The sequence below is a fragment of the Rana temporaria genome, chromosome 7, assembly GCF_905171775.1.
Source record: "Rana temporaria chromosome 7, aRanTem1.1, whole genome shotgun sequence".
In the NCBI taxonomy this organism is placed as follows: domain Eukaryota; kingdom Metazoa; phylum Chordata; class Amphibia; order Anura; family Ranidae; genus Rana; species Rana temporaria.
In genome coordinates, this window is record NC_053495.1 from 186,296,105 (window position 1) to 186,321,034 (window position 24,930).

At 45.4% G+C, this 24,930-nt stretch overlaps 1 protein-coding gene across 1 annotated transcript in view; it reads left to right on the plus strand.

Annotated features, from left to right (window-relative positions):
- ADGRL4 (adhesion G protein-coupled receptor L4) overlaps window positions 1-24,930 on the plus strand; it is a 244,784-nt gene that overhangs the window by 76,401 nt on the left and 143,453 nt on the right. Inside the window, exon 3 of the mRNA XM_040360641.1 lies at window positions 22,690-22,839. Coding sequence (XP_040216575.1) covers window positions 22,690-22,839 — 150 coding nt within the window. The remainder of the gene's footprint in view (window positions 1-22,689; window positions 22,840-24,930) is intronic.

A 24,930-nucleotide genomic window follows, 5' to 3' on the forward strand; every position in this document is an offset into this window, starting at 1 on the left:
GCAGGCCCGGACTGGGGCAAAAAATAGGCCGGGCATTTTAGACTAAGCAGCCCAGGGGGGGGGGGGGGGGCACGGCGGCGGCGCTTTGCGGCAGTGGTTAATGATGGGATGTGGGGTTCCAGCACCTTGCACCTGTGGACCCTTTTACATTACACATCACCCTGCACCTCTGGACCCCTTTACATTACATAGCACCGCCACAGTTTGTTACACAGACACCCCCTAACATTTCTGGACCCCCTGGATGTTACATAGAACTCCCTACAGTACAAACCCCATCCCTACAGTACAGATCCCCTCCCTACAGTGCAGACCCCCTCCCTACAGTACAGACCCCCTCCCTACAATACAGACCCCCTCCCTACAATACAGACCCCCCTACATTACAGACCCCCTCTACATTACAGACCCCCCTCTACAATACAGACCCCCCTACATTACAGCCCCCTTCTACAGTACAGCCCATATAGACCCCCCTACATTACAGAGACGTGACCTGTGGCCCACGGGCCACCACGGCCTGCTGCGGCCCACTGGGCATATGCCCGGTCTGCCCTATGGCCAGTCCGGGCCTGCCTGTAGGACTAGTTCCTAAAGGATAAGTGCACTTTAAAGCAAAGTTTACGTATACGTCTTGCCCCTTCCACTGACCTAACCAAACCAACCCACCCTCTTACTGTCCTGGACGTACCTGCACATTACAGCCCCATAGAAGTCTATGGGATCATTTCTGATTATCTCTAGCATTGGGGCACAGCCTCATAGTAGTGTATGTGGCACTAATGAAAAGGCAGGCACAGGGAATTGAAGACTTGGACTGTTGGATATAAAAAATAGACATGCGCACACTGAATTTTTTTGGGGGGAATTTCGGTTTAGTCCGAAAAATACATTTATTTAGTTACTCCTGAAATTCATTGTTATTTATTTTGTTTCGTTAAAAAATGTATTCATCTGAAAATCCGAATGAAGGTCGAATATGTCAATTTAAGGCTTATGGTGTCTGTCGGATGTTCTAAGAAGATTCGACAAAGCAGCTAAATTGTACGACGCCGCAATCGTACATTTCCGGACAAATGCTCCGCCCACAAGCTATAGTAGATTTCTAATGTTGTATGACTAGTAATAATTATATTTATTAATTATTATTACTAGTCAACCAACATTCGAATTCTTCTATAGCCTATGGGCGGAGCATTTGACCATCAATGTCCGCTCACGGCGATCGTAAGTTTTTAGCTGCTTTGTCGAATCTTCATGTCTAAAATGTTGAATCTTTCCTCTCTATGTCGAATAATCTCGGACTAATAGAATTAGGTTAGGCACAATCAACTGCAGGTCCGATAGACCGAGATCACTATTGTCACCGTCATGTCGAATCTTCTATCTATATCGAACTGTTGTCGCAACAAAACGAAAAATGAAGCATTTTTTATGTCGGATCTTTCGGATTTCGGATTCTGGGCGTTTGTTAAAACGAGCGTGAAAATCCCCAAAATTCAGACGAAAATGCATTTGAGTGAAAACGAATGCACATGTCTAATAAAAAACAGTAGAACCAGGTAAGTCCAGATCAAGGTAAGTATCTATGCATCTATGGAGGAGGAGGATGGGTTGTTTAGGTGCTACATACATTATAGGCCTCTATGGCCCTTTGGTATATGATGTGTGGCCCTTGGACCTCAGCAGTTTGTAGTAGGAACATTGATTAGGGTTATAGCATTGATCTCTACTAGCCTCATGTTACATGTTTCCATTTTCGTATTGCCTTCTGCAGCATATCTCCAGACAAAAATGTAGCATGTCTACACTCTTTGACCCTCATTTCCTCTATTAGGTCTGCAGTTTATCTGCGGCCCTTTAGTCATGTCAGGGATGGCATTTGAGGCCTCTTTTTGCTCACAAGTTGACAACCACTGATCTATGGGGCTCTGCTGCTGTGTGCTCTGAGGTTCCAGCACACTGACCAAGCTGTCACCAATAGCTCCCCCTCACCTTTTATGATTAGGAACCAGTGGGACAAGTGCTCCATCATGTGACCATTGTGACAGCAAATCATGCAATCAGGAACTCCTGCTCCTGACATAGAGATACACTTAAAGCGGGGGTTCACCCTTAGAGGGCACTTTTCCCCCTTAGATTCCTGCTCGTTTTTACTAGGGGAATCGGCTATTTATTTTAAAATATGTGCAGTACTTACCCGTTTACGAGATGCATCCTCTCCGTCGCTTCCGGGTATGGGCTTCGGGAATGGGCGTTCCTTCTTGATTGACAGGCTTCCGACGGTCGCATCCATCGCGTCGCGATTTTCCGAAAGAAGCCGAACGTCGGTGCGCAGGCGCAGTATAGAGCCGCACCGACGTTCGGCTTCTTTCGGCTACTGGTGACGCAATGGATGCGACCGTCGGAAGCCTCTCGGAAGGCTGTCAATCAAGAAGGAACGCCCGCTCCCGAAGACCCATACCCGGAAGCGACGGAAGAAGATGCATCTCGAAAACGGGTAAGTACTGCTCATATTTTAAAATAAATAGCCGATTCCCCTAGTAAAAACGAGCAGGAAGCTAAGGGGAGAATTTTTTTTTTTTTACAAATGGGTGAACTCCCGCTTTAAAGGGCCATGGGTTGGTGTCAGCAAAAACCTTTTTTTCGGTTATGACAGTGTGAGTGAGGCCCCATACACACCATAGAATCCATCCGCAGATAAATCCCAGCAAATGGGTTTCAGCGGATAGATCCTATGGTGTGTACACGCCAGCGGATCTTTTTCCGCGGATAAATCTCCCCTGGGATGGATTTCCAGCAGATGAATATTTGCTGACATGCACAACATATCCATCTGCTGGAGTCCATCCCAACGGATGGATCCGCTGGTCTGTACAGACTCACCGAATCCATCCGTCCGAAGGGATCCCCCACATGCGTCGCAATGATTCAACGCATGCGTGGAATTCCTTATATGACAGCGTCGCGCACGTCGCCGCGTCATAATCGTGGCGACGGCGCGACACGTCATCGCCAGAGGATTTTGGCGCGGATTTCAATGCGATGGTGAGTACACTCCATCGCATTAAAATCTGCTGAAATCCTCGAGAGGATTTATCCGCGGAAACGGTCCGCTGGACTGTATCCGCGGATAAATCCTCCCGTGTGTATGGGGCCTCAGGGTTAGGCCTTGTACAGACGAGCAGACATGTCCGATGAAAACGGTCCGCGGACCATTTTCATCGGACATGTCTGCTGGGAGGTTTTGGTCTGATGTGTGTACACACGTAGACGACACCGACGTTCTCTGACACGGAAGGTCAATGCTTCCACACATGCGTCGAATCAATTTGACGCATGCGCGGGATTTCGGGCCAGCGGACATGTCCGATGAGTCGTACTAACCATTGGACATGTCCGACGGACAGGCTTCCAGCGGACAAGTTTCTTAGCATGCTAAGAAACTTTTGTCCGCTGGAAACCTGTCCGATAGGCCCTACACACGGTCGGACATGTCCGCGGAAACTGGTCCGACGGACCAGTTTCAGCGGACATGTTCGGTCGTGTGTACAAGGCCTTAGACTCTGGGAAGAATTTTTATTGCTGTCTGTGTCCTCAGTATGTAGATATATCCTCTTTGTTTGTCCTGGTGATGTAGCAGATAGCTCTGGCTGGGTCTTGGCAGGATCCAGGTGGCTGGAGAGCGATGGGCCAAACTGAGAACAGGAGCTCTGTGTCGCTGAACCGGCAGCTGGAAGCGTACCTGGGATGTAAGCCAGGAGGACATCCACAGCCGGACAGAGCAGGACTTGGGATGTGAGGCAGAGGCAAAGACGGGACACAGGCCAGGGTACACTGGCCTGTGTCGGGCAATGAGGCACAGGAACATCAGGCAGAAGCGGAGTCAAGCACAAGCCGGGGTAACAAGTAGGCAGGCGGAGGTCAGAGGGAGAGTTCAGGCAAGCCGGGTCAGGATACAGGAAACTTGTACAGATTGGGTAAACAGGCACTAGGTGAAAGACTACTCAGCAAAGTGTGCATGTCACTGGCAGGTTTACGCATGCGCCAGTACATGTCCTTTCTTGTGCATCTCTTGGAATGTCCATGCCTGCGCACCACTGCATGCTTGTTACCCGGGTTTCTCTTACAGAGGCTAGTAGAGATCATTGCTATTACCCAAATCAATGTTCCCACTGCATACTGCTGGGGTCCACGGGCCGCACAGCATATACCAAATGGCTGCAGGTTGGGCACCTCTAGATTCTAGAGGATCACACAGGATCACACAGGATCATACATAGTTACACTGATCCAACCTGAGTCAATGTAACTATGTAAAAAATTCATAACTGGTATTCTGCTTGAAATTTGTGTTCTATTTCTATATTTTGCTTTTATGTTCTCAGCAGCCATGGTTATTGCCTAATCTGACCGTTCCATGTTGCATATTGAGCAGTTTAGCATGAGTTACTCTTTAAATATGTCCCTCTTGCTGGTTAGCATGCCAATGTTCCCCTCCCTCCTCGCTGTGGTTAATCTACAAATCAGTCTGTAAACAGTTTTAACTCAGAGGACATCAATTAGATTTGACTTCTTCTCACACTTTATAAATCACTGCCAAAATTTTGTTTGCTTGTATAATCAGATTGTAGTTTATGAGGTGTCAGATTTGCGGTAATTAATTTACTTGTGGAGTTGTTGGAATGACAAAGGGAAACCTTCCTTAAAGGAGTATAATGGTTTATGTGTTCATTATGTCAGATCAAGAGAACATGGGAAACTGGCCGTTGAGCCAGCAACTTGGTTTCCCGTAATTTATTGGCATGCCTATCAACCCATGCTGGGGAATAGGTTCATACACCACGATCAACAAGTTTTATTAGGAGAGCACAGAAAGTTCCTTATCAAAGGTCTTAATAGAGGGTGATATTTGGGTGCTAGCCAACCCCCATTATTAATCCCCCACCCCTACAGGTCAACCTTGTTCACAACTTCACTATTACAGTAGATGCAAACCCTAACTGAATGACAATGAGTAGGCCAAAGCACTGTGTTTTCACCTTATCTCCTGTTTGCTGTTCTCCTGCAGCTTCTATACAACCACTTTCTGCGTATATGTACACCAGTGATAGTTGCATGACATTTTCAGTATTTCCTTATGATGATAACAGTGGGCAATGCCTGCATAGTAACAAACTAGTTTGTTGTTTCCATTGGAAAGCCATGTGAGAAGAGCCCAAATGGGAGAGACAGGGACAGAGCGTTGTCATGGTATGGTGTCATGGAAGTACCTGAACAAGGACCTTATTGAACAATACAGTGGAACCTTGGATTGCGAGTAACGCGGTTAACAAGCGTTTCTCAATTCGAGCACTGTATTTTTTTAAATCCTGACTCCGTTTGCAAGTGTTGTCTCGCAAAACGAGCAGGATTCAAGCCAAAGCAGTGTGCAGTACCATATTTGGCCTGAGGCCGGGGGGCGCGGGAGCCGAGGCGATCGGCGCCATTCGGAAAGGATCAGAAAGACTCGGAAATACGCCATTCCCGAGCCTTTCTGACGTTTACCAAGGTCCGCCGAGCTGTCGTCGAGCCTTTCTGTGTGTGTGTGTTCCCGAGGCTCTCCCACCTCTTGCCATATGCGGTATTGCATGCCATAAGTCAATGCGGAACAAATTGTTTTGGTTTCCATTGACTTCTATGGGGAAACTCGCTTTGATATGCGAGTACTTTGGATTACGAGCATTCTCCTGGAACAGATTATGCTTGTAATCCAAGGGTTCCACTATACTTGAGATTGAGTTTACTAGTTGGGCAAGGTCTGCTTTTTTGGTGCCCCCACCCCTTTCTTAAAACTAGGATAAACAATTCCAGAAATCTGTAGGAGGTGGGGGAGGTAGATAGTATACTTACCTTTCCCTTGGCTTCTGCTCTTGCTGAAAAAATGCTCCCAGCAATGGTGCTGCGGTGTCTTCTCATGAGATTTGGAGAGTTCACCATTCCCCTGGGTCTTATTGGCAGTAGGATAACATCACCCACAGGGGGGGACTTTGTGTCCCCATCTCACTCCCTTAAGATTTAAGAATCAAATTCATTAACAATGCCAGTGAAGGTAAGAGAAGGTTACACTGGTTGCCATGCTGATCCAGTAGCTTCAGGACTTTAGGATCTACTGATCTAGAACACATATGCATAGTTCTAACTGCAATCCGATCTTCATATTTGTTCTAGGTCTGCTTCAGAATTATTAAAGCCAGAGGCTGTACAGTAAATTGCAATGTCAGACATTTAGCAATGGCAGCCTTCATGCTTCTCTTAGAACATATTTGTGTGGCCAAAGCTTTTTTCGTCATATCTCTCTTGTGTGTCACAGTAGTGCACTTACTTGTGCTCTCCTGTGACCCAGAATCAGCCAACTGCAAGCAAAAGCCCACTGTTGGCTACCATCACAGAGCCACTCCAGGCTCTGGAAGGATTCCGAATGCACGGCTGAGAGCCGAAGCCAGCTGTCTGTCCAGCATCTGGGTGGATCCAGACGAAGTGGTCAAGACCCTTCCTGAGCCTCCTAGAGTGGCTCTGTAATGGTAGCCAACAGTGGGCATTATCCAGCTGTTTGCTGATTCTTGGTTACTCCTGCGACCCACAAGAAAAGTATGAACAAAAAAGCCAGCTGCTCCCACCGACTTCCGAGCCCCGTGCTCCATTGAGTACCCGAGGGGCAGAGAGTGTTGACCGACACTCTCTGCTCCTTGCTCAGAGATGATTGAGATCTCAGCGGTCACTGATCATGTGATTACTCACTTCTTGGGCTTAGAGCCACTGGGGACAGCTGCAAGAAGGCGCGTATATATGTTTGTTTTTTTAACACCCCAAACTTCTTCTTTAAGTAACTCGGAAGCATGAGATTCAAATCTTTTGTGTAGTTTTTCCATATAAGTCATCCCTGGCCTTCATGTGCATGGTAGTATAATGGTTCTGACAAGTTACCACAAACAAAGCTATCATTCAGTTCTGCTGTGCCTGTGGATAAATCATCTCTGCTCAGCAGCTTTTGGGAGGGATTGGGGGCATTTGTCCTCATGGGCTAGTCTTAATAAGGTATGTTGGGCTGTTGGCCCTAATTTGAGATTCTTCACTAGTCTGACACAACATCTGCCAAAAGAAAAGTCTTCTTGCTTCCTATCCAGTTCTGGGATGTCACGTCACCAAAGAGGAGAGAGTGATATCATTTTGCCCCTATACAAATCATTAGTAAGACTTGAATATGCAGTTCAGTTTTGGGCTCTAGTTCTCAAAAAGGATATCGGAGAACTGGAGAAAGTGCAGATAAAGGCAACCAAACTGATAAGAGGCATGGAGGAGCTCAGCTATGAGGAAAGATTAGAGGAACTGAATGTATTCTCTCTTGAGAAGAGAATAAGGGGGGATATGATCAACATGTTCAAATATATAAGGGTTCCATATAGTGAACTTGGTGTTCACTTTATGGTCAACACAAAGGACACAGGGGCATTCTTTACGTCTAGAGGAAAAGAGATTTCATCTCCAAATACGGAAAGGTTTCTTCACAGTAAGAGCTGTGAAAATGTGAAATAGACTCCCTCCAGAGGTGGTTCTGGCCAGCTCAGTAGATTGTTTTAAAAAAGGCCTGGATACTTTCCTAAATGTACATAATATAACGTTCTAACATTTGTAGGTAAAGTTGATCCAGGGAAAGTCCAATTGCCTCTCGAGGGATCAGGAAGGAATTTTTTCCCCTGTTGTAGCAAATTGGATCATGCTCTGCTGGGGGTTTTTTTCCGCCTGCCTCTGGATCAACTGTGGATATAGAATTGGGTATATGGGATTGTACGATATATATATTTTTTTTTTTTATGGTTGAACTGGATTGACTTATGTCTTTTTTAACCTGACTAACTATGTAACTATGTAACCAAATACTTAGGCCTCGTACACACAACGGGACATGTCCGATGAAAACGGTCCGTACAGACGACCGAACATGTCCGACTGACAGGCTTCCAGCGGACATGTTTCTTAGCATGCTAAGAAACATTTGTCTGCTGGAAACCTGTCCGATCCGCCGGAAAATTGTCCGGTCGGCCGTACAGATGACCGAACATGTCCGCTGAAACTGGTCCGACGGACCAGTTTCAGCAGACATGTTCGGTCGTGTGTACGAGGCCTAAGAGCTGTAAAGGAAGCTGGCTCTAACAAATGTGAACCTGTACCAGTCATGAAATAGCCACTTTGTTGTATTTACCCCCAAAGACAAACAATCGCATTCCTCTATCCATAATGGACTAGCAGCCATCTTCTGATACCTAACTTTAGTAATAAAATCCCAGGTAATATGTTAATTTTTCTACCAGACAACAGAATAATAACCTGCAAACCATGTCATTAGCATTTGGAATTTGCCTTTTTCTTTATGTGAGTTTTTAATTAAACTATAATTAGTTACTGTTAATTAATAATGTCACTTCAGTAATAAGGAATAAATGAGAAAGTTGCCAGAATGCATACATTACTTCTTTGTCACAGTATGAGAAGACACCTTGTTCCTTTGCACCCAGTGACAGTACAACCTGGTGCCAGATATATCACATGCCGGGCATCTGTGTGACACACGTCTGCATGTTCATTATTAATGTAATACTTGTTCCCATTATATGTTTGTTGTTTGGCTCACAATTAAAACTTAATTAAAGCAAATAATGCATCTCATTAAAAGTTTCCATTAAAAAACAAATGAACTAGGTTAAGCCGTATCTAAACACAGAAAACAAATATTGAATATATTGCAGCTTAGAAAGTCCTTAGGTGTGGTGGCTGCATTCATTTTCCTCTTTCTGGATAAGCAAAGTTTCAGCAAGTTTCACTTCGAGGCATGCGAGGGCTTTCGGCTGAGCGGACATGTCCGGTGAGTCGTACAGACGACCGAACATGTCCGACGAACAGGCTTCCAGCGGACATGTTTCTTAGCATGCTAAGAAACATTTGTCCGCTGGAAACCTGTCCGATCCGCCGGAAAATTGTCCGGTCGGCCGTACAGACGACCGAACATGTCCGCAGAAACTGGTCCGCCGGACCAGTTTCAGCGGACATGTTCGGTCGTGTGTACGAGGCCTTAGAAAGACCTGTTGATCTTGTCAGAAATGATGTATGCTTGTAACCTTGTGTGAGCTTAAAGTGGAAGTTAAGCCTAAAACTAAAACTTCTAAATCTACTGGCGGCCACAATCTAAGACTAACCAATCTAGCCATGTAAAGCAAAAATCGCTATACATACCTTTTCTGAAGCCGCTATGGTACGGTCTCCAGCGACGGAAGCTCTGTGCACCAGACAGCGGGAGGGAAATGCCTGGGAAGTGACGTCACCCATATGCCGCGTACAGACGATCGGACATTCCGACAACAAAGCCGTGGATTTTTTTCCCGACAGATGTTGGCTCAAACTTGTCTTGCATACACATGGTCGCACAAATGTTGTTGAAAATTCCAATCGCCAAGAAGGCGGTGACGTACAACACGTACGACGGCACTATAAAAGGGAAGTTCAATACCAAGTGCGCCACCCTTTGAGTCTCGGAGAAATTTTTATCTGTTTGTCAGAACTCTGTGTGAATATAAGCAGCAAAACAACTTCATTATTCTAGCATTATAAAGAAGAAGAGAATGCGCTGCATTAAAAGATTAAAAAATTTGCAGCGTGACGAATGGTCTATCTCCAATACGAACACTAGTTTTACCAGATCGAGCGCTTCCGCCTCGTACTTGATTCAGAGCATGCGTGGAATTTTCTGCGTTGGAACTGTCTACATACGCTCAAAATTTACGTGAACGGATTTTGTTTTTCGGAAAATTTGAGAACCAGCTCTTAAATTTTTGTTGTCGGAATCTCCGACAGCAAATGTCCACACGGTCGGAATTTCCGACAACAAGCTCCCATCGAACATTTGTTGTTGGAAATTCTGATTGTGTGTACGCGGCATTAGAGTTACTAGGGGGCTTCCATTGGTGGCTGCCTCTTCTGCACCCGCCTACACAGAGAAGCCGCCGCTGACAGCTCAGCATGGGACTGGACTGGAACGGCTTCAGAAAGGGTTTGTATAGCAATTTTTGCTTTACAGGGCTTGATAGGTTAGTCTTAGATTGTTGCTGCAAGTAGATTTAGAGATTTTAGTTTTAGGCTGAATGCAAAAAGCTTCCTGGGTTAGTTGCCAAGAGAAAAGTAATTACTGGTTGTCTCTGTGGGTGGGTGTAAGTTCAACACTTAGGCAGTTCAGTTGGGCCTTATTCATTTGGTTTCCCCTTAGGAAACCTGGAATGGTGGCAGAAGGTTATGCATTTATGGCACTACTTGAATCCCCCTTCTTTGGGATACCGGACTCTGGGCCCCCCTCCTGTGAATAGCGAGCATTCTCTCTCCCCTCTCTCTAAAATATGCCTGGACTGTTTGTAACTTAAGCTGAGTGCCGCCACCTTCAATGATGGTTAATGTATGGTAATATCTTTCCTTTTTTTTTAAAAAGCATTCTTGGTGTGGACTCCTTCTCCTAACCTCTATATTGGATTGTCTTCTGAAAAAAAACCTTTTGCCCAAGGAGGCAGAGCGAGGCTTGTTGGTGTGAGGCCTCATACACACGACGGGACATGTCCGATGAAAACGGTCCACGGACCGTCTTCAACGGACATGTGCGCTGCCGGATTTTGGTCTGATGGCTGTACACACCATCAGACCAAATTTCCCGTGGACAGCGAACGCGTTGACGTGGCCGCGCCATCGCCGCGACGATGATGTGGCGACGTGCGCGACCCTGGAAGGTCAATGCTTCCACGCATGCGTCGAATCACTTCGACGCATGCGAGTTTCAGCAGACATGTTCGGTCGTGTGTACGAGGCCTTAGGCTTTAAACAGGTGTGCACAGGACTGTCAACAAATACTGGTTAAGCCAGGATGGGTTGTCCTGCAGACCTACCCACCATAAAAATACAGATCGGTTCCACTAAATTCCACCCCAGCCACCTCTCGTGTCCAGGTTCTGAGGGTTGGCAAGGAAGGATTGTGGTTTACCTGTTACCTGCCCACCATTGCCTGGTTTCCAATCCCAGGTTTAGGGTGTGCCCAGGCACACCTGGCACACCCTTTGCGCAGGCCTATGCATCTAACATATAACGGAGATGAACAAAGACAAACATTTTCAAGTCCAACCTCTGTGACAACCATGGCTGCCGTCATCACAATAGAGAAAGACATGAAGGGACTGGAATTGTGCAATTAATTTATTTTATTTATTTATTTGGGAGGGGGGGGGGTGTTAGATATGCTTTAATTGGGGGATTCTGGACTGAGGAAGCAAACCAAAATTGATAGATAGATAGATAGATAGATAGATAGATAGATAGATAGATAGATAGATAGATGCGGTACTGCACACCACTGTGGCTTAAATCCTGATCGTGTTGTGGTGCAACACTCGCAACCCGAGTCAGGATTTTTTTTTAAATGCCCGTATTGCGAAACGCTCGTGAACCACGTTACTCGCAATCCGAGGTTTCACTGTGTGTATATATATATATATATTATGCATATTCTGTATGTATATTTTAGAACTAAAACATTACTGTGTTTCCCCGAAAGTAAGACCGGGTCTTATATTAATTTTGTCCACAAAAAAACACACTAGGGCTTACTTTCGGGGTAGGGCTTATTTATTTACGGAATGTACAAATTTTACAAAGATTCTGTGTCCCCCTGTCACCCCCCCCCCCCTAACTGTCAGGTCAGGAGTCATTACAGTATTTTGAGAAAGACATCTTGGCACTGTATAAGGTGCAGTACCATAGAAAATACCTTTTACCGTAGGGTATACAGCTCCTTGGTGTACCGGTATTCACCTGCTCTTCTTTCGTCATCCTGGAGGAGAGAATGAGAGAGAAGAGATCCCGCTGACGTCAGCGCGCTCCGCGCGCTGAGGAGGAACGGGCTGAAGATATCAGTTGGGAGGAGATAAGGAGGGAGAAGAGCCGAGGTCACCTGTCATCGGCTCGCTCCGTGCAGTAAGAAGGGACGGGCTGAAGATGTCAGGGGGGAGGAGAGGAGGAACGAGAAGAGCTGGCCCGCTGCTTACAGTAAAGAGGGATGGGATGCAGACGAGGTGAGAAGAGGACGGATCAGCAGTGGCTTTAAACATAACGGTACCATATTTTTTAACACAGTAATAAACGGAAACATTGCAGCAATGTATAGGTTTGAAAAAGTAGATTTTTAATGAACTTTGACTAGGGCTCACTTTCGGGGTAGGGCTTATATTGCAGCCCGCCCCCATAATCACGCTAGGGCTTACTTTCGGGGTAGGGCTTACTTTCGGGAAAACACGGTAAAAGTGATAGTACACAAATAGCGTACACATCAAAAAAAAAGTTAACTAAATAAAACTCTAAATAGATAGAAACAGAGAATAGTGATGGCAGAAAGAGTAGTCCATGGAGTATGTCCATTATTTTCGGGGGGGTTTTTTTCCTTGTTTTTTTTGTTATCTTTCTGAGGAGATCTATGTTTGTATGCAGGAAGTTTACAACCGAAAAACTCTCTAAATACGGAAATAAAATATTATTTTTCAAACAAAATTCTGTAAGGCAGCTCAATATACAAAATATAAAAGGTTTGTTCAGTGACATGCCACTGATGTCAAAATTATCAATTTTGGTGCAAAATCTATTTTATCTATGGGCTCATCTTTAAACTTGATGGTTCCTCCATGAGCAGCGGGTCCAACAGTCCACCGAGTACCTCATGCGGGTTCAGGCTGGTGTTTATGAATGTAAATAGCATATTGCTGCTTGACAATGCCAACAAAGACTAAATAATATTATTTTTCTCTTTTTGAACAATTAAAAAGAAGCAACTAATGCACAAAAGAAGATTTGTATGTATAGGAATTGTGTTTGCTTTGCACACTTTGAGGGGTAATTGATAAACTCAGCCTTGTCTGGTTCATTTGAAAAACGACGCTGCCCAACCAAATGTAATACAGAAAAGAAAATAGTTGACTGGGCAATTGTTTCGGTGACTGCGTCCAGCCTAGCAAAGGTGACTGACCAGAAAGTTATAATGCGTGCAATAAAATAGACATTTTCTGCTGCTTCAGCTTTTTCTTTAATGTATCTTGATGGTTGTTTTATCATAAGGAAAGCTGATTTTTTTTTTTCAGTGTTGCACAGAAGAATATGAACACCCTCTATCGCGGTCATATAAAGGCCCACCGCCGTCAGTGTCTTCCTCCACTATCAACTGCTAACCTGGACAGTGCAAAGGGAAAGAAATTAACGAATGCCCCGTACACACGATCGGAATTTCCGATGGCCTAAAATCCGATGGAATTTTTCGTCGGAATTCCATTCAAGCTGTCTTGCATACACACTGTCAGACCAAATTCCGACCGTCTAAAATGCGGTGACATAAAACACGACGAGCTGAGAAAAATGCTTCCGAGCATGCGTCGACTTGATTTTGAGCATGCGTGGGTTTTTTTTCCATCGGAGTTGCACACAGACGATAGGAATTTCCAATCGTTTTTTTTTTTTTTTTCATCGAAAAAAAAAAACACATGTTCTATTTCTAAACACTGATGAAAAAAAGTCAGATGGGGCCCACACACGATCGGAATTTCCAACTTTTTCCATCTGACTTTTTTCATCGGAAATTCCGATCGTGAGTCCGCGGCATAAGTCATGTGATTAACTCCGTCCCTTTAGGCCCCCAAAAAATTCAGGCAGGGCTTGAAAAATAAGCTACACTCGTAAGCTTGGTTCACACCAGGGGTGTATCTATAGACATAGGTGTGCGCAGCCTTTTGCAATAGGGTGTGCACCTCAAAGCTCAAACACACATGTATGGATGGTGTCAGTAGAGTGGTGGATGGTGTCAGTAAAACGGTGGATGGTGTCAGCAGTGTCGATTAATGTCCTCAAACTTTTTTTTTTTTTAAAGTAACAAAAAAAAATAATAAACAGTGTGAAGCCAGCCTTGAAGGAATCATTTTCAGTTCAATGTTGAAAACTCTCTTTATCCTTCAATTGGCAGATATCGAAGTTTGTTTTGGTGAAATATGCTCTAAGGCAAATAAATAAATAGAAACAGTAAGATATGGCTTTTATGGTTTTCCTGATTTTGAGCAAAGTTACAATGGTAACTGATATGTTACTATTACCAGCTGACATGTCCATTTGATAAGAGACCCTATTAGGTCACCATTATTGGCTCTTACTGCCTTTGTAGAGGAGGCAACCCTAAGGATAACCTAAGAGTAAAATGGATCTTCAATTTATTTTATACATCCGGGAATACATTCCTCATACTGTATGTCATCAAAAAGCTTCTTTTATCATTAAAAAATCCATTGTTGAGCTTGAGTTAGATACTTTTGGCTAGAATAAAATGACGCCATACATTTGCTTCAGGCAGAGGAAAGCATTTTCTCAGCCTCTTGAGATCAGATTGTAACATTATAACCTCATAACAAATCACAAGGTGAGAGGTCGCAGAAAGTGCTGATCTGTGTCAGATATTTGTGAAAACAGCCAAGAACTGCACAAGCAACAGGAATTATATACCGGTAACTATGTCACCTCTGAGTTGAGACTAGTGCACCCGGGCCAAATGTAGGGTGGCACTGGCTAGTTGCAAAATTCTGCCCATGTGTACGGCAGCCGGTGCAACAGAAGTCGGTTGTTAGGTGGGCAGGGTGAATGTGTTGGGGGCGTGGCCTGGCGGGGGTCCAGGCTGAGACTTCAATCCACTATTAGGCCCCGTACACACGACCAAACATGTCTGCTGAAACTGGTCCGCGGGCCAGTTTCAGCAGACATGTTCGGTCGTGTGTAGGCCCGAGCGTGCAGGATTCCAGCAAACATTTGCCCGCCGGGCCTTTTCCCAGCGGGCAAATATTCCTGGACTTGTTTTAAAACAGTCTGCTGGAATCCTGCCCGCTCGGACATGTTTGGTCGTCTGTACACGGCCTTACACAGAAGGCTTCGATTTGACTTCTGGGACACCTATCACTCTCTACCATCACCCTTACCTAATTCTTATGCCGCGTACACACGACCGTTTTTCGCGATGTAAAAGATTTTTTATTTTTTTTTAAATATAAATGTTATTGTTTTTCAAAAGGAAAGAGCAAAAGATAAACAAAACATACAGAATGGGCATAGAACATTACAAAGTACGGTAACTGACGCTTACAGGCATATAAGTAACACATCAAAAACATCGGTGTCGGTATTAAATGTAGTCAGTAGGCAATCTGGGCCAGATTCTCAAAAGAGTTACGACGGTGTAACTCAGGAAACACCGTCGTATCTCTGTTTTTGGCCCCAAGTATCTATGCGAGTGATTCCTAGAATAATTCTCGCATAGATACGGCCAAGATCCGACAGGTGTAAGTCACTTACACCGTCGGATCTTAGATGTAATGCGACGCCGGCTGCTAGGTGGCGTTTACGTTCAGTTCTCATTTGACTATGCAAATGAGCCTGATACGCCGATTCCCAAACAAATTAGCGTCGCGTAGTCGTCGCGTACGTCGTTTCCGTAAGCGTAAGGTTACCCCTGCTATATGAGGAGTAACCTTACGCCAGTCCGCCGTATGCCATGTTAAGTATGGCGTCGGGTCCGCGTCGGCTTTTTCCGTCGGTTACGTCGTTTTCCTAAGTCGTTCACGAATACGACTTTACGTCAATGACGCTCACGTCGGCGTCATTGACGTTTTCCGTTGTGAGCTGGAGCATGCGAACTGGGCTATTTTTCTGTCCGGCGCATGCGAAGTTCGATTGTCGCGGGGGCGCGCTTAATTTGAATACAAGCCGCCCCCTTTGAATTACGCGGCCATACCCCGGGCCATTTACACTACGCCACCGCAAATTACGGAGAAAGTGTTTGGAGAATACGGCACTTGCTCCAGTAAGTTGCGGTGGGGTAGTGTTAATGGCTTACACTACGCCAACGACGATTCTATGAGAATCTGGCCCCATGTGATTATAGGGGCTGCCCACCAATGGGGATCACGCCTAGCGGATCCGGAGCAACCCCCCGACAGCGCAGTTATATACTGGGTCGGATTACCCCGCTCCTGGCCACCTGAATCTCCAGTAAAATTCTCTGGGGCCCAGTACCTGAAACATATACGTAGAAAGGAAGATGAAAGAGAAGTGTTGGGTAGCAGGAAGAGAAAGAAGAAATTGAATTTAGGAGGGAGAAGAAGGGGAGGAGAAAAAGGGGGGGGGGGGGATTTTTTTTTTTAATAGCATTAAAAACTATCGTGTGTGGGCTCCAGAGTATTTTTCGCAACGTTAAAAATGGGCATTAAAAATTTAGAACATGCTCTAAATTTTCGCGTCGTTTTTAACGTTGTCATTTTTAACGTCGTAAAAGATGGTTGTGTGTGGGCTTTACCGACGTGAAAAAACGCGCATGCTCAGAAGCAAGTTATGAGACGGGAGCGCTCGTTCTGGTAAAACTAGCATTTGTAATGGAGTAAGCACATTCGTCACGCTGTAACAGACAGAAAAGCGCGAAGACTGAAAGCAAGAATCGTCTCTCACCAAACCTTTACTAACACGAAATCAGCAAAAGCAGCCCCAAGGGTGGAACCATCCGAATGGAACTTCCCCTTTATAGTGCCGTTGTACGCAGGGGCGAACTCATGGGGCCCAGGGGCAATAGAAGATTATGGGGCCCCCGGGCTTACAGATGGCCATGGCCACCACGCCAGGAGGCAGTGCAGAGGCAGTGCAGCTAAAATCTCTGGATTTTCACATCAAAAGCATGTCAGTTTCGGACATATCAGGGACAGATGTAAAAAAAAAACACAGATTTTTACATACTGTCCCTGGTTTTACTGAGCCTGGCAACCCTGATGGGGCCCCCTAGTGGCATGGGGCCCTCGGGCAGTGCCTGAGTGACTCAATGGTCAGTCCGCCCCTGTTTGTATGTCACCACACTTTGCTAGAGCATTTTTTTTTTTTTACGATCGTGTGTAGGCAAGGCCAGCTTAACAATAATTGGGTTGAAAAAAACGTTGTGTTTTCCAGACCATTACAAACGGTTGTGTGTACGCAGCATTATAGTTTTGAATCAGTGAATAGGAAAGTTTTAAAGCCATAGACAGCCAGGCAACTAGCATTTTTAGTGGAAGTTCAGCTGCTAAGAGAAAGAAAAGGGGTGGGGGCAGATCCACAGTGAGAGTACGCCGGCGTATCTGCTGATACGCCGGCGTACTTTCAAATTTCCTGCATCGTATCTTTGTTTTGAATCCTCAAAACAAGATACGACGGCATCTGGGTTAGATCCGACAGGCGTACGTCTTCGTACGCCTTTGGATCTAAGATGCAATTTTCCGGCGGCCGCTGGGTGGCGTTCCCCTCGTTTTCCGCGTCGAGTATGCAAATTACCTATTTCCGACGATCCACGAACGTACGAACGGCCGTCGCATGCTTTTACGTCGTCTCTAGTCGGCTTTTTTCGGCTTATAGTTAAACCTGCTATTTGGTGGCGTACTCAATGTTAAGTATGGCCGTCGTTCCCGCGTATCATTTAAAAAAAAAAATTTGGTTTGCGTAAGTCGTCCGTGAATCGGGCTGGACGGAATTTACGTCCATGTCAAAACAATGACGTCCTTGCGACGTCATTTAGCGCAATGCACGGTGGGAAATTTAGGGACGGCGCATGCACAGTTCGTTCGGCGTGGGGACGCGCTTCATTTAAATGAAACACGCCCCCCTACTCGCCGATTTGAATTAGGCACCATTACGCCGCGAGAGATACACTACGCCGCCGTAACTTACGACGCAAATTCTTCCAGGATTCAAACCAAAAAAAGTAAGTTACGGCGGCGTAGCGTATCTCAGATACACTGCGCCGGGGCAGATCTTTGTGGATCTGCCCCGTGAAATATATCTACAGACAAAGTAGAAAACCCTTTTAAATTCATTCATCCAACTTTTCTTTGGTTGCTTTTTTCACCCTCTTGGATCCAACAGTCTATTTTAATTTACCGTTCCGTCACCGTAATTATTGTTTTGTTAGAAATAGCGCTATGAAATGATGACTCCTCTCTGACTGCAAAGAAATGTACATTACAGTTTCCAAAGCTATAAAATTCTATTTTATGTCAAGAATTAATTTACAGATATTCCCATGTACGGGAATTATTGAGCATATGGCGACAGCGAAACTGACATATGGTCATTGTTATTTAGTTTTATTGCATTAAAATAATATAATTTAAAAGTTATTGGTGCATGTGAGCAAAACATATGTGCCGCAATTAGCGACAGCGCTCATTAAAGGACTTTTTATGCGTTTGTCATGACTTTCTTATATCTGTAGAGAGCTTGACTTCCTGCGAGTTCTGTTTTGGCTCAATTGGAACTGATTGCCCCTTTCACGAGGAAATGATTATCTTTATATGTTGCGTGTCTTCTTCATGGCTTGTTTTATTTATTTCAACCACTTTCCAATCTCCATGGAAAGTTCAGTTAAAGAATAATTGCAGGCATCGGCCAGCTTGGATCGATGTAACTATGTATATGACATAACTAGCAAGGCCACTGGAAGCTGGAGATCGCTGCCACTCTAGTAATCTCCATCTGCTTCCGGGTTCCATGGCTGCTCTTCTGCATTGTAAACTTTGGGCCAGAATCAGGTAGGGCGGCGCATGTTTGTGTCGGCGTAGCGTATCGTATTTACGCTACGCCGCCGTAAGTTAGATAGGCAAGTGCTGTATTCACAAAGCACTTGCGTCCTAAGTTACGGCGGCGTAGCGTAAATGTCCCGGCCTAAGCGCGCCTCATTCAAATTGTGAAGAGGTGGGCGTGTTTTATGCAAATGAATCGTGACCCGATGTGATTGACATTTTTTACGAATGGCGCATGTGCCGTCCGTGGACATATCCCAGTGCGCATGCTCCAAATTACGCCGCAAAAAAACTATTGGTTTCGACGTGAACGTAAATTACGCCCAGCGTGAATAGGCGTATCTCGCTGATTTACGCATTCTATGCGTTAATCAGCGTACACGCCCCTTGCGGCCGGCGGAACTAGACAGCTAAGATACGACGGCGCAGGCAGTTGTATCTTAGCTACATTTAAGTGTATCTCAATTTGAGAATACACTTAAATGTACGACGGCTTAGATTCAGAGTTACGACGGCGTATCTACTGATACGTTTGACGTAACACTACCTGAATCTGGCTATTAGGAAGTTGCTTGCTCGGCACAAACACCATTTAAAGAATGCTTTGCATTTTCTAAATTTCTGCAAAGTGTTCTCTGATTGGATCAGGTGTAGGGTTGGAGCAGGAACATCACCTCGTCCAATCAGCAAATACTTTGCATGCTCCAAATGGTGCCCATGCTGAGCGGCTGACCTCCATGTACCAGGCCAACTGCTCATCGCATGACCCGTGATTTCCACATTTTAGGGACATCGACCAGGTATGGTACAGTATATACATAGTTACGATGGTCCAAGCTGGACAATGTAATGTATAATATGGAAAACTAAACCAAAGAAAATTCCCAACTCAACTTACGGACATACCTGCAACCAACTGTATTATCCTGTCTAACAGTATACATTAAAGCGAAGGTCCACCAAATATTATTTTTATTTAAGTCAGAAGCTACAAATACTGCAGCTGCTGATCTATAAAGTAAGGACGCTTACCTGTCCAGGGCACCCGCGATGTCAGCACCCGAGGCCGGCCCGTCCCTAGGTCTTCGGATGCTGCCGTCGCCATCTTCGATAAGCGAATCAGGAAGTGAAGCCGCGCTGCGCAATTCAAATGGTCACTGCTGTCTTCTGGGATCCGTGTGTCTCCCAGAGGACAGCAGGGGGGGAGGGGAAGTGGCGTAGACTCCCGCAGATTCTGCGGGGGTCTATGCCCGTAAGTGGGTGCAAATACCTGTATTACACAGGTATCTGCACCCCCCCCCTCCCCCTGAAAGGTACCAAATGTGACACCGGAGGGTTCCGAAAAGTGGAAGTTCCATTTTTGTGTGGACCTTCGCTTTAAAATGGTTGTAAAGTTTCCTTTTTTATAAAAAAAAAAATAACTGCGGGGGCTGGTCGGCAAGCGGTTAAGGACCTTGCCTGTTTTTCAGACTTGGTGTTTACACACACACGTTCCTGTTCTGCCTCTCGTGCCCGCGATTGCTCGTGGCCGGTGGTCATCGCGGCCACAAGCATCGACACCCCGCTGTGCAGTGCGCATGTGCGCCTTCTATCCCGCTTAAAGGAATCGACGTCCAGCTACGACGGTTCGCTTGATCGTGCCGACCTGCCGCTGTATAATGACGGCGGCTGGTCGGCAAGCGGTTAAAGTAGAACTCAAGGCAGAAGGATATTTTTTTTTCATTATTATGATACCATTGTCATGGTGTAGGTAAATGGCCAAGGGGTGGAAGGGAATTAAGATAGCTCTTCAATGTATGAGAGCCACAGCTATAATATCTACGGTTGCCAGATGAACAGCGATAGATATAACATCTGGTGTAAACAAATGTGTGCATTTCAAAGGACAGTAAAGTGATCCTGACACAGAATCAGAGCCAACTTTGGTTGACGCACCAGAAATGTAAAAAAAAGCCTGAAGATCTGCTTTAACCCCTTCCCGTCGAGCCTATGCACATATGTGGCCTCATGGTCTTCTTCTGTCCCTGGTTTTACTGAGGCTGGCAACCTTGATGGGGCCCCCTAGTGGCATGGGGTCCTCGGGCAGTGCCCAAATGGTCAGTCCGCTCTTGCCCTGTACTCTTTCTCCTCTCTAATGGAGAAAAAATTACTGAAGTGTATATATATATACTGTATATATATATATATATATATATATATATATATATATATATATATATTTATATATATATATATATATATATATATATATAGGGGTGTAAAATAAAATAAAATAAAGATAATAATGCTAGGACAAGGCTTCATCTAAGTCAGTATCAGAGTTACGGTCATGGACAGCTAGATTTCAACAAAACGTTTTTTGTTTTTGTTTTGTTTTTTACTATTTGGGGCTCCCCTTTGTAGCTACTTCTTAGAGAAGTCCCTTAAGAAGTAGAACATGAAGTGAACATAAAAAAATATTTTTTCACATATTTGTATACATTGGCCCGGATTCAGATACATTATCGTATGTATCGGCGGGCGTAGCGTATCTCAGATACACTACGCCGCCGTAACTTAGGGCGCAAGTTCCGTATTCAGAAAGAACTTGCGCCCTAAGTTACGGCGGTGTAGTGTAAATGTGTCGGCGTAAGCCCGCCTAATTCAAATTTGGCTGGTAGTGGGCGTGTTGTATGTTAATCTATCATGACCCCACGTAATTGACGCTCTTTACGAACAGCGCATGCGCCGTTCGTGGATGTATCCCAGTGCGCATGCTTCAAATCACTTCGCAAATAGTCAATGCTTTCGATGCAAACATAACTTACGCAAAGCCCTATTCGCGAACGTTTTACGTAAACGACCAAAAATTTGACGCTGTCCCGACGTCCATACTTAACATTGGCTACGCTTCATAGAGCAGGGGTAACTTTACGCCGGTCCGACGCCTTACGTAAGCGACGCATATAGATACGCCAGGCGCAACTACGTTCGTGAATCGGCGTATCTACCTAATTTGCATATTCCTGCGTAAATCTACGGAAGCGCCACCTAGCGGCCAGCGTAAATATGCAACTAAGGTACGACGATGTAAGAGACTTACGCCGGCCGTGTCTTAGTAAAATTCTGGCGTATCTTGCTTTCTGAATACAGAAAGAATATACACCGGCGCTTCCTAGAACTTACGCGGCATATCAATCGATACGCCGACGTAAATTCTATCTGAATCCGGGCCAGTATGTGTGAATGAAGGATTGAGGTTGGTGGTCCTACAGCTATGATTAAGCACCATTAACAGCGTGAAATGCGTCAGTTAATTGCATCTGTAACCTGTACCTCTGTTGGTGTACGGATCACGATTTACATGAATAAAGGTGTTGTATTGGAGTGCGGCATCCACTTCTCATTTCTTCCATTGATTGTCTATGCTGAGCCAGCACCCTTCATCTCTCAAGCAAGGATGAAGGGTGTGAATGGGGGATCATCACCTGGAGTGGTAATTTTCTTTGTATTATGCATCACATGTGGTTGCAACGCAGTCCCTTTCAGTTGCAGTACTGCAATGTTTCTCAACTCCAGTCCTCAAGTACCCCCAACAGGTCATGTTTTCAGGATTTCCCTCAGTTGAAACGGCTGTTGTAATTACTAAGCCAGCGAAACTGATCAAATCTGTGCAAAATAATGGAAAGCCTGAAAATATGACCTGTTGGGGGTACTTGAGTTGAGAAACATTGCAGTACTGATTGTGGATGGGGGATCATTTTTGATGTCCCCCTTTGTAAAGCATCAGAGCCTTGGCCCCCATCCACTGCCTATGCAGCTTAAGGTGGAGCAGTTGGAAGGTAATAAAAACACAGCTCAACCACATGTTTTTACCGCCTCCCAACTATAAGTCTAACCCAAGTCCAATGTCAACCAGATTTTTTAGAAGGATTTCCTGATATTTCATTGGTCTATCTTCCATGGCCATTGTAGATACAGATAGTGCTTAATGAACTGTTTCTAGAACTCACACAACATTATTTTGCAGATGACAACGAATGCCAAAACGCCACCTACATCTGTGGAGATCATGCCAACTGCACAAACACCAATGGAAGCTATTACTGCATGTGTGCCCCTGGCTATGTTTCAAGCGGCCTGGTGAGATTTATGACCAACGACGGGACGGAATGTCGGGGTAAGTCACGGTGCATGACTCATAATTTACCAGTACGTTTGTCCTTTCTAATCTATATTCCAGCTAATCAATTATTCATCTGCATTAATATGATTATTAATATTGTCCATTCCAGTTTTATGTTTGCACTCCGGGAACAAATGGGCACAGGAGATCTATTACTCAACCTCTGCAATCCCTGTTAAGGCGTTTGATTAACCACTTCCATACAGGGCACTTACGCACCTTCCTGCCCAAGCCAATTTTCAGCTTTCAGCACTGTCGCACTTTGAATGGCAATTGCGCGGTCATACAACACTGTACCCAAACAAAATTGGCGTCCTTTTTTACCCACAAATAGAGCTTTCTTTTGGTGGTATTTGATCACCTCTGCGATTTTTTTTTATTGCGCAACAACTAAAAAAAGACTGAAAATTTTGGAAAAAAATGATGTTTTTATTTTTTTCTGTAAATTTTTTTGGAAATACGTTTTTCTCTTTCAATTACGGGCACTGATATGGTGGCACTGATGGGCACCGATGAGATGGCACTGATGGACATCGATGAGGTAGTACTGACGGGCACAGATGAGGTGGCACTGATTGGCGGCGCTGGTATGCAGCACTGATGGGCACTCATAGGCGGCACTGATGGGCACACATAGGTGGCACTGATGGGCACACATAGGCGGCACTGATGGGCACTCTTGGGCGGCACTGGGCACTCATAGGCGGCACTGATGGGCACACATAGGCGGCACTGATGGGCACTCTTGGGCGGCACTGGGCACTCATAGGCGGCACAGATGGGCACTCATGGGTGGCACTTATGGGTGGCACTGATGGATACTTATGGGTGGCGCAGATGGGCACTGATAGGTGGGCACTGGGCATGGATGGGCACTGTGGGGTGGCACTGGACACTGGGGTGGCACTGATGGACACTGTGGGGCAGCACAGGTGATTTACCCAGGTTGCCAGTCAGTGCCCATTTGTGGGCACTGATTGGCATCTTTTTTTTTAATGCTTTATTTATTTCTTTTTTTACTTTTTTTTTTTCAGGCTTTTTTTTGTTTTGTTTGGCCCACCCTGGTGGTCCAGGGTGGGCTTCCCTGGTGGTTCATGTGGCGATCCGAGGGGGGGCTGCACTGATAAACAATCAGCGCAAATCCCCCCTGTCAGGAGAGCCGCCGATCGGCTCTCCTATACTCGCGTCTGTCAGACGCGAGTGAGGAAGAGCCATCAACGGCTCTTCCTGTTTACATCGTGATCAGCCGTGATTGGACACGGCTGATCACGTGGTAAAGAGTCTCCGCCGGAGGCTCTTTACCGAGATCGGAGATGCAGGGTGTCAGACATCACCTCATCCCCTCTAACTAATCATTCTATATATAAAACAAATACCTATAGTATAGGAAGGGAGGGGGTTATGTTTTGGCTGGTGATGGACAATAAAGCTGAAAGTGGTTGTAAACCTTTGTGGTTTTTCACCTTAATGTATCCTATGCATTAAGGTGAAAAAACACCTTGCTGTCATTGGCCCCTCCGAGTCCCCGTTTTACTTACCTGAGCCCCAAATTTCCAAGGCCGCGATCCCGCCTCGTTCTCCCCATGCCTGATCGGCTCTTCATTGGATACATTGATAGCTCACGCTGCTGTCAATCAAATCCAATGACGCGGCCGCTGGGGGGCGGGGCCAAGACATACAATAGGCGGCTATGGACGCCGAGTGTATGACACAGGAGGGCGCCCGCAAGGTAACCCCCTCAGCAGAGAGCTTCCCAGAGGGGGTTATCTCTTGCGGGGAGGAGTCGCCAGAGCCCCTGTGGGACCCCAGAAGAGGATGATCGAGGTCACTCTGTGCAAAACGAACAGCACAGTGGAGGTAAGTATGACATGTTTGTTATTTAAAAAACACGTGTTAGGCAATAAAGTTGTATTGTAGAAAGATTTAACACAACTTATTTAGGCCCGGCAGATAGGGACACCCAACTTACTCACTGTGACACCGATTCGAAGACTTGAAAATGCCGACGGCATCTATAACAAGTTTAAGATTGTGGCCTGGCTGATCCACACCCAAAGTAAAGGCTTCCTGAAGAGAGGTGGACAT